The 18,123-nt window shown below is 42.6% G+C and overlaps 1 protein-coding gene across 1 annotated transcript in view; it reads left to right on the forward strand.

Annotated features, from left to right (window-relative positions):
* The window catches only part of LOC149433915 (Fc receptor-like protein 5), a 59,182-nt gene extending 42,760 nt beyond the window's left edge, over positions 1-16,422 (forward strand). Inside the window, exons 9-18 of the mRNA XM_089664296.1 lie at positions 1,864-2,145; positions 4,071-4,322; positions 5,048-5,308; positions 5,862-6,155; positions 7,804-8,085; positions 11,888-12,175; positions 12,417-12,467; positions 13,027-13,161; positions 16,009-16,069; positions 16,202-16,422. Coding sequence (XP_089520422.1) covers positions 1,864-2,145; positions 4,071-4,322; positions 5,048-5,308; positions 5,862-6,155; positions 7,804-8,085; positions 11,888-12,175; positions 12,417-12,467; positions 13,027-13,161; positions 16,009-16,069; positions 16,202-16,226 — 1,931 coding nt within the window. The 3' untranslated portion in view covers positions 16,227-16,422. The remainder of the gene's footprint in view (positions 1-1,863; positions 2,146-4,070; positions 4,323-5,047; positions 5,309-5,861; positions 6,156-7,803; positions 8,086-11,887; positions 12,176-12,416; positions 12,468-13,026; positions 13,162-16,008; positions 16,070-16,201) is intronic.
* Positions 16,423-18,123: the final 1,701 nt, after the last annotated feature.

Consider the following 18,123-nt stretch of genomic DNA (forward strand, 5'->3'; position numbering starts at 1 on the left):
CTTTGAGGATTTGCATGGCGTTTGTCCTTCTTTATGGCTTCCTCTTCTGGAAAGGGTGTCCACACGATTTTAGAGTGTGTCTTTGAGGATTTGCAAGGTGTTTGTCCTCCTTTATGGCTTCCTCTTCTTGGAAGTCTTTCCACAAGAATTTAGCTTGTGTCTTTAAGGATTTGCATGGCATTTGTCCTCCTTTATGGCTTCCTCTTCTTGGAATGCTGTCCACAAGATTTTAGATTGTGTCTTTGAGGATTTGCAAGGCGTTTGTCCTCCTTTATGGCTTCCTTTTCTTGGAAGGCTTTCCACAAGATGTTAGATTGTCTTTGAGGATGTGCATGGCGTTTGTCCTCCTTTATGGCTTCCTCTTCTTGGAAGGCTTTCCACAAGATTTTAAATTGTATCTTTGAGGATTTGCATGGCGTTTGTCCTCCTTTATGGCTTCCTCTTCTTGGAAGGCTTTCCACAAGATTTTAGATTTTTCTTTGAGGATTTGCAAGGTGTTTGTCCTCCTTTATGGCTACCTCTTCTTGAAAAGATTTCCACAAGATTTTAGATTGTGTCTTTGAGGATTTGCATGGTGTTTGTCCTCCTTTATGGCTTCCTCTTCTTGGAAGGCTTTCCACAAGATTTTAGATTGTGTCTTTGAGGATTTGCATGCCGTTTGTCCTCCTTTATGGCTTCCTCTTCTTGGAAGGCTTTCCACAAGATTTTAGATTGTGTCTTTGAGGATTTGTATGGCTTTTGTCCTCCTTTATGGCTTCCTCTTCTGGAAAGGCTGTCCACACGATTCTAGATTGGGTCTTTGAGGATTTGTATTGCTTTTGTCCTCCTTTATGGCTTCCTCTTCTTGGAAGGCTTTCCACAAGATTTTAGATTGTGTCTGAGGATTTGCATGGCGTTTGTCCTTCTTTATGGCTTCCTCTTCTGGAAAGGCTTTCCATGAGATTTTAGATTGGGTCTTTGAGGAATTGCATGGCGTTTGTCCTCCTTTTATGGCTTCCTCTTCTTGGAAGGCTTTCCACAAGATTTTAGATTGTGTCTTTGAGGATTTCCAAGGCATTTGTCCTCTTTTATGGCTTTCTCTTCTTGGAAGGCTTTCCACAAGATTTTAGATTGTGTCTTTGAGGATTTGCATGCCGTTTGTCCTCCTTTATGGCTTCCTCTTCTGGAAAGGCTTTCCACGAGATTTTAGAATGAGTCTTTGAGGATTTGCATGGTGTTTGTCCTCCTTTATGGCTTCTTCTTCTTGGAAGGCTTTCCACAAGATTTTAGATTGTGTCTTTGAGGATGTGTTTCCATTCAGCCGAAAGAGCAAATACTGATGTTGGACTTGACTTGGTTTCAAATTCATATCTAAGGTGTGTATTTGGGTTGAAGCCAGAGCTCCATACAAGCCACTCAAGTTCCTCCACACCAAACTAATCAAACCATCTTTTTATGGAGCTGGCTTTGCACACGGGGGCCCAGTCATGCTGGAACAGAAAAGGGTCTTCTCCAAACTGTTGCCACAAGGCCAGAAGTGTGCAGTTGTCTAAAATGTCTTTTGTATGTCGTAGCATTATCTGTACCCTTCACTGGATGCACCAGACTGTAGTAATTTTGAGGGGGTCTAAATACTTTTGTCTACGTACAGTATGTTTTAAACTATTCAGGGAAAAATGTTTAAGAGTTGACACTAAAAACTGATTAACGAGCTTCAACTGATAAGATATTGACTAGAAAGTAAAACTGATGTCAGTTGACAAGACCACACACAGGTCAAGAGGTTTAGAACATGAACCAACCAGGGAATGTGAGAATTTTTTTCTTTTAGATCTGCTGGCTGATTTAACTCTCACCCATGTCTCCTGTATATGATTTTTCTAGATCTTTGTTCTCCCCCGGAACTACTAGTTAGCCCATACTCAATGATTGAGGGTGCGGACATGACTCTCACCTGCCACACCGTCCTCAGTCCCCGGAGACAGTCTACAAAACTGGTTTTTGCTTTCTACAAAGATGGGCAGCAAGTGCAGAACCCCAGTGAATCAGATAAGTACGAGATGCAGTCAGTACAGCCAAAGGATTCCGGAAACTATACCTGTAAAGCGTCCAATACGCGAGGAACTGTGACCAAGACAAGCAAGGCGACCTCCATCCAAATACAAGGTGTGTGTAGAACATCATCTTCTGTTTTAGAGGGTTGTTTATAAAATTGCAGATGTTATTAGAAGGTCAGCTCTACTCAACTGCTTGTGCACTTTTTTTGGTAGATGAGGTCAACCTTTGGCTTATTGTATGTTTCACTGGCAAAATATCCCAGCTGAGATGTTAGGTTCTGAAGGTTCTACCCATCTACATTGATCAATACATTTAAAATAGGCACTATAGGCACAACTTTTTTTTTTTGGATAGGGTAAAGGAAGGCAATGTTTATTTTTGCCATCTTTAGTTCTTATGGGGAGATTTACCTTCACTTCCTGTCCTATAGACAAACAGGAAGTAAGAGGAAATCCCTGCAAATAAAGGCCATCTCTAGGGAACCCCCAGGGTCAGCAGAACTAGTGTCCCCAGATTTCCCCTCTGTTATGTTTCTGGGGACAACCTAACATTTTGGACTTCCTTTTTAGTTTCACTTTCAATGATAATGGTAAACAGGACAAATAGGGAGGGTGAACTTCCTCTATGGGGGCACAGGCAGCAATAAAAACTAGCAGGGGTTCTAATCCACCCCCACTCCATCCAAAACTAAAAAAAGAAAGTTTTGCCTTTATGCAATCAGGGGCGTATTTACCACAAGGCAAACAAGGTACTTGCCTAGGGTGGAATTTTTCAGGGGCGCAGCACCTCCCCCCAGAAGAAGGGATGTAAGAAGGGACACGTGCTTCATGAGAACCAGATGGGATCCGAGAGAGGCTGTGGGCTGCTTTATGGTGTATGTAGAGCCTGACTCTCAATCCCGGGGATGTCCGTCCGGAGATGAAGAGGAGTGGAAGGCTCTCCCAGGTGGGGGGGAGGGGTGTTGTTGATCAATGTCAGGCTCTCTCATTCACTTTGTTTGGTGATATTAAGAAAACATTCTTTGCACTGGTAAATGTTCCCAAGGGCAGTGGCCAGCCCCCAATGCTATTTTTGACCACTCTTTGCCTATTAACCCAGAAAATGGGCATTTTTCAACACATTCGTCTCCCATTGATTTCAATGGGATTTGGGTTTGGCATTTGCCCTTCTTTGAAGTTTGCCAAATTCTGCTTGAATCGAAACCAGGTGTTACGTTCCTGTCAGAGGCCAAAGTGATGAGAGGGCTCCCCTCGCAGCTGCGTACAGAACACCTCTAAAGGTAATAACAGGAAATGCTCAGCCAAGAGAAGCAGGGATTGCCAGCTGTCGGATACTAAAGAGCTGAGATGAAAATATTTGAAGATGACTGGATCAGAGCAGATGTTCTCCAGACGTAGCAGGAAGAACTTGTCAGCAAGTGGATGTTCCCCAGGTGTAGCAGGTGGAACGTGGCAGCAGGTTGATGTTCCCCAGATGTAGCAGGCAGAACTTGGCAGCAGGCAGATGTTCTCCAGATGTAGCAGGCAGAACTTGACAGCAGGCAAGAAGCAGGGTCAGGAGCCAGACCAGGGTCATGCACAGAAAGTCAATCAGGAGCAGAAGCAAGGAGCAAGGTCAGGAACAGGCCAACATCGTACAAGGGTGATCACGCAGGGAAGTCCAATAGTAACTAGTTAGAAGCACAGGAACACAGGGGGCTGATGATCTTCCAACAACTAGTGGTCAACTAGTGGTCAGAACTACTGTGCCTTCAAAGGCAAATGGGCACCAGAACCCAACGATTCACGCACCCACATTCGCAGTCACGCCGTGCATTCGGCCATGTTAAGTACTGGCGACAGTGCCCATCTTTCTTTGATTATTCCCCCGACACTAGGTACGCTCGGCTCATCACTGCACAAAACCAGAAAACGATTACAACATCAAAAAGCTAGTAGAAAACAACAAATTTTCCAAATACGTTTTCAGGAAAACAGATGAAAACAATCAAACAAAAAAAATGATACTTGCTAAAGTTTGTATGTCTTTTTTAGGTATGGCCGTGGTGGCTTTCACACCCAATGTTGGGAGAATTCTCACCGGGGAGTCCATGTCTTTCATGTGTAACGTGGATTCCAATATGAAAGGAGATCAGAAGTTTTACTGGTACAAAGACAACGACGTGACAACCGAGACCCAACAGAGATTTACAATTCGATCTGCGAGCGTGAATGACAGCGGATACTACCAATGCCACTCCAGCGTCACTCATTTGAGCGAACCTGTCAGGTTGGATGTTTCCGACGGTAGGTAATCAATGCAAAATGACCAACCGTCTCTCTACTAGATGAAAAAAATAAAAAAGTACTAAAGGCGCAAGTAATAATCACTCACCACCCAAAGTCATGAATTCACTGGAAGTAACAAAGTACATCCAAAGGTTATAGAAGACCAGGGGCGGACTGACCATTTGGAAACTCAGGCACTGCCCGAGGGCCCGGGGTCAGTAGGGGGCCCCATGAGATGCCCCTGGTACCTTTTTCATAGGCTTTTTTGAGTTTGGGCAAGGACACAGGGGCCCCATGATCCCTTATTGCCCAGGGGCCCCATGAGTTGTCAGTCCGCCCCTGTAGAAGACATAACGTAATACAGTAGATGAAGTCCATCCAAAGCTAGTACGAAGGTGATTGATCGTCCACGGAGGGCAACCTCTGATTTGGAAAACTGAAGCAGCTTCCAGTATACATGAAGAAAAGAAGAGAAAAAGGGGCGGCTCTAAGTGCAGACATTTGTTGAAATTTTAATTATTAAAAACAATTGGGTGGCACAGTGGCTAAATATATGTATAAATATATAATGTATGTATATATATATATATATATATATATATATATATACATATACATAAAATAAGTAATTTGGAAGCAAAAAAATACGGATTGAAACTTGTAAACATAATGGCCCAGAAAATGCTTGGTCTTCAAGTGGATCATTTTTCTAAAACGACTTATAACAATGTTTTACATTTCAGGTGAGCTCATCCTACAAGCTCCTCCCAATATCAATGAGGGGGATGACCTGGCCTTAGGATGCCACCATCGGTCCGGCATGGACTTTTCACGGGTGGAATTTTACAAGGACGGAGTCTTTATGAAAATTTTGGACAGTGACTCTGACTTGCGTCTTGGAAAAGCCTACAGGAACATGACGGGAGCCTACGAATGCACAAAGAGAAGGAAATCGTCTTTTACTTTTAGCACCTACATTGCACACGTGTTTGTCTCAGTCAGAGGTAACATCATGCTTGTAGCTCCTCATTGTTGAACCTTTTTTTTTTTTTGAAAGATGAATTTGGTGGCAGGTCGGTAAGACATAAAGTCGGCATATCGAATATGGCTATAGGCTCAGAATACTTGAAATACTCTTGTAATTCATTATTTATTTATTTAGTTTTTAGTTTGGAATGGAGTGGGGAAAGGTTCTAACCTAGGGTTCTAGGTCATCCTTCTCCCCGCTGAGGAAAGTCCCCTTTTCACCATTGTCGCCAACATGGAGGGATGGAAAATTCATAATTTATAGTTGTCACCAGAACAAGAGTAGAAGAAAAATCTTCCAATGGAGACCACCCTTACTAGTGTCTAAGAGGGGAGATGTCCTCCTACCCGTTCATTCTCCAGGTTGGACAGTGAGGAGGAATCTCTCCAACGAGACACCTGACAACCCTCCCACGCTCCATCCAAACTTTAAAAAGTTTAGTTTTTATATAGACTTTAAGGGTAATCGTGGAGAAGACAACGTCCAGTATTTGAAAGTGATTTACGGACCGGTGTCAATGTCTTTTTCAGAGCTGTTCTCTTACGTACAACTTAAAGCAAGCCAAGATCTGACAGTAGAGGGGGACAGCGTAGTCCTGACATGTCAAGCAATGCTAAACTCGGCCCTGAGCCCCCTCCGTGGCAAGACGGAGTTGCAATTTGCTTTCTACAGAGATGGAGGGAATGTGCAGCCATTCGGCACGTCCAACGCATACAAAATTGCATCGGCTCAGCGGAAGGACTCCGGGAACTACACTTGTGAAGTCAAGAGTTCAATGAACAGCGTGACCAGGATGAGCCAAGCACTTTCCGTTGACGTACAAGGTGAGATGAGGCCAAAAATGTTGATGAGGATCTTCTCACATTGGATAAATGGTTAGAACTTCCACCTGGCAGTACTCGGGTCGTTGGTTCAAATCCCACCTGACTGGAGTTTGCATGTTCTCCCTGTGCCTGCGTGGGTTTGCTCCGGGTACTCTGGTTTACGCCAAAGACCCTAAAGGGACGCTTTTTGGATGCCACAGACGTTCTCAAATTTCCAGGCAAAAAGAACGGTAAAAATACGGGCAGGGTGCCGGACAAGGCACTCGGGACAAAATTTAGGTGAAATGGTTTGATACAGAAATGTCATCCTAACAGATTACAATGTATCGTGTGTATGTCATGGTTTTACTTTTTTGAATCCCCCCCCCCCTCCCACGACTCGATGCTCGCAGGGAAGGGAACCCAGAAGACGGCAGCGGCCGGAGGACACAGCGGGAGGACATCGCGGGATCGGAGGACAAGGTAAGTTACCCCATATGGAAGAAAAATATATTTAAAAAATATTCTTCCAAAATATATATATTTATATTTATTTTTTTATATTTTTTTTTATATATATACACACATATATATATACATGAAAAAGTCATTGTAACATATATTTTTACACATAAATGTAGATTTGAATTTTTAAAGACATACGGTATATTTAAAATATATTTTTAAAAATATTTTTCATATATTTTGTAATAAAAAACGCATTTTAACATGCAGTGTATATATATATATATATGTGTATATATATATATACACACACACACACACGTATATATATATATATATATATATATATATATACTGCATGTTGAAAGTTGAAATGCCTTTTTTTATTACAAAATATATGAAAAATATTTTTAAAAATACATTTCAAATATACCGTATATTTTTAAAAATACAAATCTACATTTTTGGAATGCATTTGCAAATATATGTAAAAATATATGTTAAAATATTTTTTTTATTTATAAAAAAAAATTTGAAGAATATATTTTAAAAATACATATTTTAAAAAACATTTTTTTAAACAAGTGCGGGGTCCCCCCAAATCCATACCAAGCCCTTCGGGTCTGGACATGGATTTTTACAGGTTATCAAAATATATGTTAAAATTACTTTTTTATTTATAAAAATTTTTTTTTAATATATTTAAAAAATACATATTTTAAAAATATATTTTTTTAAAAAGTGCAGTGTCCCCCCCAAATCCATACCAAGCCCTTCGGGTCTGGACATGGATTTTCACAGGTTATCAAAATATGGCCAAAGTCATTACCTGAGCTCAACTGGCTTGACAACAAAGATGGGGGTCCCCCAGTAGAGGACGTTCACCCCAGTGGAGAAATCCAAGTGTAATAGGCCTAGGAGTCCAACGTCTCTATTGTTCAGCTGGATAGAACCAGTGGGGCCATGAAATGTTTGGCCCCCGAAACCTATTGGATGTCTTTTGCCCTGCTTGTTGTAACCAGTTGAACGATAAAGACTTTGAACTTCGAGGGATTTCCCATTTGGTGCCCTCGTTGACTTATGACACCTACTGACCAACATGGCTGCCAAAGCTGCTGTAGGTTGATGCCCTTGCTTATGCAGAAATGCAATTTACGATGTAAAACTTTTTAACAATCCAAAATTCTTTGTTTCCGTATTCTAGATCTGTATTCTACTCCGAGCCTTTCTGCAAATTCCAACCCGATTACGCAAGGGAGTTCTTTGGTCCTCACGTGTGACACAACACTGAACCCGACCAGGCAAAGCTCAAACTTGGAGTATACATTTTATAAAAACGGAAAATCTATGTTAAAAATGAGATCATCCACCAGATTCCGCACAGACCAAGTCGGCGAGGATGATTCCGGAGAGTACTCCTGTGAAGTTTCCTTTACCTCCAATAAAGTGGTCAAGAGGAGCAATGCGATGTATATTCTGGTTCAAGGTGGGCAAGGGATGGCTTCCATCTTTAATCATTTCCTAAATCTCCAGGATGGAAATCTTCCGATAACCTCTTCCTACGACGGCTATTACTCTGTGGTGGTTACGTGTTTGTGCAACCTGAAGCATACTTTTTCTCTAACAGCCATTTTTTGGGGGGGGTTCATACTTTTCACATTTCTTGTCCACATCTAATGTCATCTTGAAGGTGGGGTTCAGGAGGGGTAGGATGGAACTCAGGTTGTAACTAAAACTCAGTCTATGTCATGTGGGCAAGGCCTAGCACGCCCATACACCAGGGGGTACCGCTGCCGGAAGACACGCTCATCAATGCCCGGGACCAGGGGCGGACTGACCATTCGAGCACTCGGGCACTGCCCGAGGGCCTGGGGTCAGTAGGGGGCCCCATGAGATGCCCCTGGTACCTTTCATTGGCTTTTTCATATGCTTTTTTGGGTGTGGGCTAGGACACAGGTGCCCCATGATCCCCTATTGCCTGGGGGCCCCATGAGTTGTCAGTCAGCCCCTGCCCGGGACTAGGTGGGAACTGCAGTCTTGTGCAAAGTCTAACATTAGGGCAGTCTCCCGACTTATAAACGAGCTAACAATGCAAGTAGTATGAAGCTGAATCTCTTTTCCAAGAGTTGCAGTCAAGGCAAAGGGCTTAACTATGTTGAACCCACCAGTCAACGTACCTCTCTACCAGTAACAGCATGAAACCCCATCGGACATGTAGCATGGTCTCACAAGTGTCCTATATTAACTTTTCCTGCACCATGGCTGTTGCTGAATCTCTCTTCCAAGAGTTGCAGTCAAGGCAAAGGGCCTAACCATGCTGCACCCACCAGTCAACGTACCTCTCTACCAGTAACAGAATGAAGCCCCATGGGACACGTAGCACGGGTCTCACAAATGTCCTATATTAACTTTTCCTGCACCATGACTGTTTCTGAATCTCTCTTCCAAGAGTTGTCCCCTTACTTTGCTTTCAGTGCTTGTGTTGCGGTCAAGGCAAAGGGCCTAACCATGCTGCACTCACCAGTCAACGTACCTCTCTACCAGTAACGGGATGAAACCCCATGGGACACGTAGCACGGGTCTCACAAGTGTCCTACAATAACTTTTCCTGCACCATGACTGTTGCCCAAGGTAGGGGCCTTTGTGATGCTGGTCTACTCCAGGTTGCCACGGAAATGGACCACTAGGGAGGGAGCCCAAATGGCGCCACTTCATTACCAGAGGGTTCCCCACCTAACCAAGGCACCATGCCTTGACTGGTTGCTTGCAACTCTGAGATGAACTTGGTTTCCAGGATGGAAATCTTCAGATAACCTCTTCCTACGACGGTTATTACTCTGTGGTGGTTAAGTGTTTGTGTAACCTGAAGCATACTTTTTCTCTAACAGCCATTTTTTTGGGGGAGGGGGTTCATACTTTTCACATTTCTTGTCCACATCTAATGTCAGCTTGAAGGTGGGGTTCAGGAGGGGTAGGATGGAACTCAGGTTGTAACTAAAACTCAGTCTATGCCATGTTGTGGGCAAGGCCCAGCACGCCCATACACCAGAGGGTACCTTTGCCGGTAGACACGCTCATCGATGCCCGGGACTTGGTGGGAACTGTAAAGTCTAACGTTAGGGCAGTCTCCCGACTTAGAGACGAGCTAACAATGCAAGTAGTACGAAGGTAAACCTCTCTTTCAAGAGTTGTCCCCTTACTTTGCTTTCAGTGCTTGTGTTGCAGTCAAGGCAAAGGGCCTAACCGTGCTGCACCCACCAGTCAATGTACCTCTCTACCAGTAACAGAATGAAACCCCATGCTACACGTAGCAGACCTGGGAGACCATGAGTGTCCTATGTTAACTTTTCCTGCACCATAACTGTTGCCCAAGGTAGGGGCCTCCATGATGCTGGTCTACTCCAGGTTGCCACGGGAAATGGACCGCTAAGGAGGGAGCCCAAAGGGCGGCCCTTCATTACCAGAGGGTTCCCCACCTAACCAAGGCACCACGACTTGACTGGTTGCTTGCAACTCTGCGATGAACTTGGTTGCCCTTTGTTGAACCTTGTTCTTCAATAAAGGGCTTGCTTGACATTGTAGTACTGTGTACTTCATACCCCTCTAAGGCTTAACCAGGCCCAGGTTCTTGGTATACGCCAGCCCCGTTATGCACCCCTTTCAATAACTTCAGACCGGGCTTAAGGACGGGTTTAACAGCCTTTACTAGACTCCATAGTGCCACGTAGTGTCAAAACGCAGAGCGTTCATTTCCTTCTGTAACCCTAACTGTCCATCAGTTGGCCCAGGCATACCTTTTAGTGTATGAGAGTCCAAGTATGGTGGCAAAGTCCTTTGTTGGTGGCATGGTCCATGGCTGGTGGCATCCGGGGATACTCGGCAGAAGTGGTCCTTATTTTGAAGCGGGCAGAAGAAGAAAAAGCGTAACACGCCAGAACACATGGGTATCCAGAACAGCAAAACCCCCAGGGCTCTGGACTTTAGCCTTCCCTCGAATTTATACCACAGGTGGGCTGGCTGAAACTCAAAAGCCCACAAAATCAGTAAAAAGGCTTTAACTCTACCCAACCCAACCTGGGTCTGGGCCTATCTAGCTAAGCCGTTTTGAACCTGCCTTAATGAAGGTGGTGCACATAAATATAAGCAGACCATTACATTTGAAGCATAGATCCATCCTGGCTCGTATCAATGGTTCAGGCTGGTGGTGTAATGGTGGGGGGGAAATTTTCTTGGCTACTAACAAGGTGGACCTTATAAAGTGGCCGGTGAATGTAAGACAGATCTGAGGATAGCTCAAAGAAGGTGGAGTTGGATCAGTTTCAATTATTTTGGAGACAGACGCCTGTCAGGAGACCTAGGTGTTTCTGTCAGAGACTGCGTCTCTGGTGAGAGGAACTTCTTGCCCGAAGGACTTGGAAGGTCGGGGTGGCTATGCAGGCCTGGGAGACCAAGAGAGAGGGTCTGGGAGGCTGGCAAAGCTGAGGCAACTAGTGAGTTCAGGGAGCCCAGAGGAAGTCCAGAAGTCTCAGAGAGGGTGAGCTAAACCCATGCGAGGCTGGAGAACCATATTTGGAGGCCAGGAGTGGGCCCGTGCATCATGTGTGGATGAAAATGCCTTGTTGATGTCAGAGGTCAGAGGAGAATGGGCAGACTGGTTGCTGTGACATTCAGATGGTAGGGTCAGAATTTGGTGTAAACAACTTGAGAGCATGGATCCATCTTGCCTTGTATCAACGGTTCAGGCTGGCGGTGGTGGTTTCATGGTGTGGTGGATCCATCCTGCCTCATATCAGTGGTTCAGGCTGGTGGTGGTTGTGTCATGGTGTGGTGGATCCATCCTGCCTCGTATCAGTGGTTCAGGCTGGTGGTGGTTGTGTCATGGTGTGGTGGATCCATCCTGCCTTGTATCAATGGTTCAGGCTAGTGGTGTCATGGTGTGGTGGATCCATCCTGCCTCTTATCAATGGTTCAGGCTGGTGGTGGTTGTGTCAAGGTGTGGTGGATCCATCCTGCCTTCTATCAATGGTTCAGGCTGGTGGTGGTTGTGTCATGGTGTGGTGGATCCATCCTGCCTTCTATCAATGATTCAGGCTGGTGGTGGTTGTGTCCTGGTGTGGTGGGTCCATCCCGTATACCTCAAGAGCATTTCCTGTTTTGTAAAGAGAACCCACCACTAACCAACAAACATGATCACGGGCTAATCATTTACTAATTGTACAGTAGTCTTCCTTGGCTGGTAAGATTTGGTGGAGGTTCTCTGATCATTGGGTAACCTTTCTTTCCAACAGTGCCAGTACTTAATGCAAAAATATCAATGGACCCCCAAGAACCTGACATGACATCCGGGCTCAGCGTGACTTTCAAATGTTCCGTGCAGAGTGGCACCACTCCCTCGTTCGTATGGCTACACAACGGCAAGGACGTGGATCAGAACTGCCTTCTCTATGATGTAACTCACGACGGAAAAGGGCTGTTTATAAACTCAACACATCGACATCATTCTGGGACCTACCAATGCCAGGCCAAAAACAACTTCTCCAGCTCCATGAGTAAAATCCTGAGGATCAATGTTACAGGTAAGACGTTGTAGGACTTGTGGGAAATATGGACAGCTGTGTCTAGGACTGCTGATCCACAAATTCAACCAGGAAAGGGGTTCAACGCCATTGACCCGACTCTTTCAATTCCATGAACATTTTAGCAGGCACTTTCGACAGGCCGACAGTAGATAATGCTTTCATTTCATTGTGTTTTTGGTGCCACAAGTTTGTAAATATACCGGGCAAAGATTAATGTCTAACCAATTTTCTCTTGTAGAACCCGTGATTACTGCAGCCCGGTCTGAGGAGGTGAAATGTCCCAGAACAGGTATGATCTGGTGTTCAGCATCAGTTGTAGTTTGGTTGTGGGTAAAGGTAAGGCCCAGACAACAACTTAGTTTTGCTGTCTGATTTAGGAGGTTAAATATTAGTAGCTCTCCTAGCAGTGGGCAGGGCCGGGACAAGGGGTGAGCAAGGGGGGCGGCTGCCCTGGGAACTGTGGTGCCATATAAGGTGGGGGGGGCACCACAAGGAGATCGAGGGGACGAGATTTGTGTTGAGAAGGGAAATTTGGGGGTTGGCAGGGCGTAAGAATTGTTCTAGGAGGGGGAATTACGGGAGGTGGGCTAGGAGTGGTGATTTGGGGGGATTTGTGTTGGGAGAGGGGATGGGATGAGAGGATTGTTGTCAGAGACCCCTGCCGTATAGGGTCAGAAATGTGATTGCTTTATTCTCAGCACTGGTGTGCCATCTTGTTTGCTTTAACCACCAAGTAGTGCGCTATCGTTCATCTGGGAGGATGGGGAAGATTACACCGAACAATCAATGCTTGATTTCCGACGTGTTTTCGAGACCTCATGAACCTTTCCATATTCCTTTCTTTTCAGAAACCTCTAATCCATATGTGGTTCCAGCGCTCATCGTGGTGGCCTTGGTGGTCATACTCGCTTTAGCCGTAAGCTACCGGTATCGGCACAGGCTACCCATAGTAAAGTTCAGGTTTCATCAAGAGCCACTCGGCGGTAAGCAAATAATAATTTGTTGATTTTTTTGTTTATTGGTGGGGACTCCTCTGGGCGGTTCTTGACGCCCCCCAATTCATACACACATACAAGGGTAGTGGAGATAAATGGGACTGGGAAGTCTTGAGGGAAGTCTTGAGGGAAGCTTTGAGGGAAGCCTTGAGGAAAGTCTTGAGGGAAGCCTTGAGGGAAGCCTTGAGGAAAGTCTTGAGGAAAGTCTTGAGGGAAGCCTTGAGGGAAGTCTTGAGGGAAGTCTTGAGGGAAATCTTGAGGGAAGCCTTGAGGGAAGCCTTGAGGGAAGTCTTGAGGGAAGTCTTGAGGAAAGCCTTGAGGGAAACCTTGAGGGAAGTCTTGAGGATTCAACCTTCGACTATTGCGGTGGCTTGGCGAATGTCGTTCGAAATTTCATTTCTATTTACTATTCGATGAATCGACAGATGAACAAAACCCGCGTAGACTATTATAAATTCTTTTGTTGGAGAAGAATTTTCCATCCTGCTCCTCACTGTGGTCAACAAGGAACATCAACGTGACGAAGGAATAGAAAAATGAATGAGAGACCTGGTTTATGGGACGGTTAGTCAGGTTCAGCTGGTCTTGTTCTGGAATTTTGAACGTGTTGAACCCTCATCAGGTGACTTTCTCTGTACAATGAGTGTCAGGAACATATCAGGAACATACCCCATTGTTTCTATCCATGTGGGGAACTCCAATCACAGGCAGAATAGTATCCTGGGCACACGTGAAGCCGCCTAAATAGTTCACAACGAATCATGTGGAGGATCACTTTTTCGGCCTTACTGCCCTCTAGGACCGGGGATTTCCTGTGACAACTTGAAGAACGCAACAGAAAGAGAGGGCTCACCAACCTACAAGTATAAAAGAATACACACTCATCACGCCACACCTCTGTGGCCATGTGGAGTCCAGACACGGGGGAACCTGTCCCTGAAGGTTACCGCGTTTCAAAGGTAATTCCTTCTTCCTCAGAGCCTTTGTAGGCTCAGAGCCTCTGTAAGCTAAGAGGAAGAAGGACGTACCTTCGAAACGCTTTAGCCTTTAGGGACCCCAGGCGGTTTCCCCGTGTCTGGACTATGTTTCCACATGGCCACGGAGGTGTGGTGCACTTTAATCAATAGGAAACCAGCGTATCAATAAAAAGTTGTTTCAAACCAACAAGATGGCCGCCGTCTGCTCCAGTATGCGATGATGTCACACGGCATGGCTGCATCCAACGCGTTTCATTATTAGACGTCATCAGGGGATAAAACATTCTACCAGCACAGGAACTAGCCTAATAACATTAGTTTATTTTTGTTTTTTTGTTTTTTTTTCCCTGTTCACATTTTGGGGAACATTGCTATGTCAATTTTTTATAAATGCACCCCAATGTTTTGTGTCATCTGTTCCAGTGCGCGATGATGTCACACGGCATGGCTGCTTCCAACGCACTTCGTCAGGGGTGAAAACATTTGACCAACACAGGAAATAGCCTAGTAACATTAGTTTGTTTTTTTTTTTTTTGTTTTTTTTGCCCTATTCCCATTTTGGGGAACATTGCTATGTCAATTTTTTTAAAAATGCACCCTAATGTTTTGTGTCATCTGTTCCACTGCGCGATGATGTCACACGGCATGGCTGCATCCAACGCACTTCATCAGGGGTGAAAACATTCAACCAGCACAAGAACTAGCCTAGTAGCATTAGTTTTTTTTTCCTTTCTCCCTATTCATGTTTCGGGGAAAATTGCTATGTCAATTTTTTATAAATGCACCCCAATGTTTTGTGTCATCTGTTCCAGTGCGCGATGATGTCACACGTCATGGCTGTATCGAACGCGTTTCATTATTAGACTTCGTCAGGGGTGAACACATTCAACCAGCACAGGAACTAGCCTAGTAACATTAGTTTGTGGTTTTTTTTGCCCTATTCATGTTTCGGGGAACATCGCTATGTCAATTTTTTATAAATGCACCCCAATGTTTTGTTTTATCTGTTCCAGTGCACGATGATGTCACACAGCATGGCTGCATCCAACGCACTTCATCAGGGGCGAAAACATTCGACCAGCACAAGAACTAGCCTAGTGACATTCGTTTTTTTTTGGTTTTGTTTTGCCCTCTTCCTGTTTCGGGGAACATCCCTATGTCAATTTTTTTTAAATGCACTCCGATGTTTTGTGTCATCTGTTCAAGTGCGTGATGATGTCACATGTCATGGTTGCATCCAACGCATTTCGTCATTAGACTTTATCAGGGGCAAGAACATTTGACCAGCACAGGAACTAGCCTAGTGACATTAGTTTGCTTTTGTTTGTTTTTTGTTTTTTTGCCCTATTCACGTTTCAGAGAACATTGCTATCTCAATTTTTGCGAATGTTTTGTGTCATCTGTTCCAGTGCGCGATGATGTCACACGGCATGGCTGCCACCAATGCGTTTCATCATTAGGCTTCGTCAGGAGAAAAAACTTTCGACCAGCACAGGAACTAGCCTAGTAACATTAGTTTTTTTTCCCTTTCTCCCTATTCATGTTTCGGGAAAAATTGCTGTCAATTTTTTATAAATGCACCCCAATGTTTTGTGTCATCTGCTCCAGTGCGCGATGATGTCACACGGCATGGCTGCATCCAACGCACTTCGTCAGGGGCACAAACATTCTACCAGCACAGGAACTAGCCTAGTAACATTAGTTTTTCTGTTTTTGTTTTTTTTTGCCCTATTCACGTTTAAGGGAACATTGCTATACCAATTTGTTATAACTGCACCCCAATGTTTTGTGTCCTCTGTTCCTTATCCAGCAAAAACAATACTGTCAGTGTGCAATAACTGTTCCGGTCTATTTTCAGTATCGGGAAAACAGGATGAAGATAGTCTTTTGAGTTTGGACAATATTGACAGCTTCGAAAGGTTGGTTGGAACTTTTTACGTTTTTTGTTTTATTTTTTACCTGGTTTATAATGAAACATTAAAACATGCTATTTATTAATTCCAAAAACACAATTTCCTAAAAAGTAATTCTCTGTACTACTATTTCTTTAGCAGATTTTCCAGTTCCCAGCAGTGAGACATAATGAGCTACTAAACACAGGACTCTCCGCGCAGGAGCATAGTCTGGAGAGACGCATGGTGGAGGGGAGGCTCGGAAGATGCGACTGTTACTTGAATGACTGTCTTAAAAATGCTACAAAATAATAACAAAAGCATTGTGAAAAGACTGCATGCAGCTCAATGTAATTAAATATGATTTATTTACACTTTAATGATGCCTGATGCTTGCCTAGACTAGATTATAGATTTTTAGACTTTTAATTTTTTTTTTGCTAGTTAGGAGTCATCACTAAATCTGCTTTACGTTTGTACGGCGCTGGAGAACGTATTTTCTGCCGCTTTGTTAGACTTTTTGGAAATTTTGTAGCCTATTGTGCCAAGTTCCACGTTCCAAGATTAATCCATGATTAGTGAATCATTCTGTTAGAAACCACGAGGCCCTATACAGCCAATCTGACAGCCCCCCCCCCCCCCCCAAAAAAAAAAAAAACTAAAAAAAAAAAAACAGTTTACCATGCTTCAGTTGTGAATGAACACAGTGAGTGATTACTACTGATCACTCGTCGTGTTCATTTAAAAAAAAAAAAAAAAGATGACTTAAAGCACCCATGAAATCATATGCCAATCCACCAATACACAGCATATCAATACGCACCTAATGGCCTTTTATTGTACTGGTCAAAAAATTATATCAGCTTTCCAAAAATATATTTAATACATTAAAATATTTATTTTATTGATATATTTTAAATATTAATGGTTTCCTCTAATGCGGGGGTGCTAAACCTTTTTGAAGAAAGAGGACCACTTAAGCGATTTGGTAACCAGTCACAGGCCACAATGAAACGGTTCAGAATTTATTTTTTTTTCTTTATTTTGAATAACATATTGAATATTTTCCTCCTGCAACTGCTGAATGCCAGGGAGAGGAGGAGAAGCTGGCTTTCAGAGGTTGCAGGAGGAAAATGGAGAGGAGTTCCTCTATATGCCGCCCCTCCTGTCCAAGCCCACATGAAAGAAAAATATTTTTCTCAAATATATTGACATATATTTGAAATACTACAATTTTATCCATATTCAATATATTTCAAAATATATTTAAATAAATATATATATAATATGTTATATATATATATATATATACATATATATATATATATATATATATATATATATAAATATATATATATACACACTGCATGTTGAAATGTGTTTTTAAAAATATATTTTTTTAATATATTCTTCAGATTTTTTTTAATGAAATACATTTTAAAAATATCCTTCCCAAATATGTTGACATATATTTGAAATACTACAATCTTGGCCATATTCAATATATTAAAAAAAAAATAATAATATATATATATATATATATATATATATATATAGTGCATGTTGAAATGTATTTTTATTACAAAATATATGAAAAATATTTTTTCAAAATACATTTCAAATATACTGTTTGTCTTTAAAAATACAAATCTACATCTTTTGGAATGAATTTACAAATATATGTAAATATATATGTTAAAATTACTTTTTTATAGGTTAAAAATGCGTGTTGAAATACGTTTTTTATATGTTACAAAATATATGAAAAATATTTTTTAAAATACTGTGTATTTTTTTTAAATATATTCTTCAGATTTTTTTGAACATATAAAAAAGTCATTTTAACATATATTTTTACATATATTTGTAAATATTGAGGCATTTAGTAGGAAACATGGCAAGTTTTGTGAAGTTGTATATTTTTTTTCACAATTTTTTTTTAAATTAAGAAATTAAAAAAATTGGGGGTTTTTTTTCCACAATTTTTTTTTTTATGTACTGTGACTACTTAAAAAAAATTGTGAAAAAAACCCCAATTTTTTTCATTTCTTCACTTTAAATAAAATTGTGACCAGTGCAGT

This window comes from Staurois parvus, unplaced genomic scaffold (assembly GCF_062004578.1).
Source record: "Staurois parvus isolate SC_StPar_1 unplaced genomic scaffold, SC_StPar_1.0 ptg001879l, whole genome shotgun sequence".
Classification (NCBI taxonomy): domain Eukaryota; kingdom Metazoa; phylum Chordata; class Amphibia; order Anura; family Ranidae; genus Staurois; species Staurois parvus.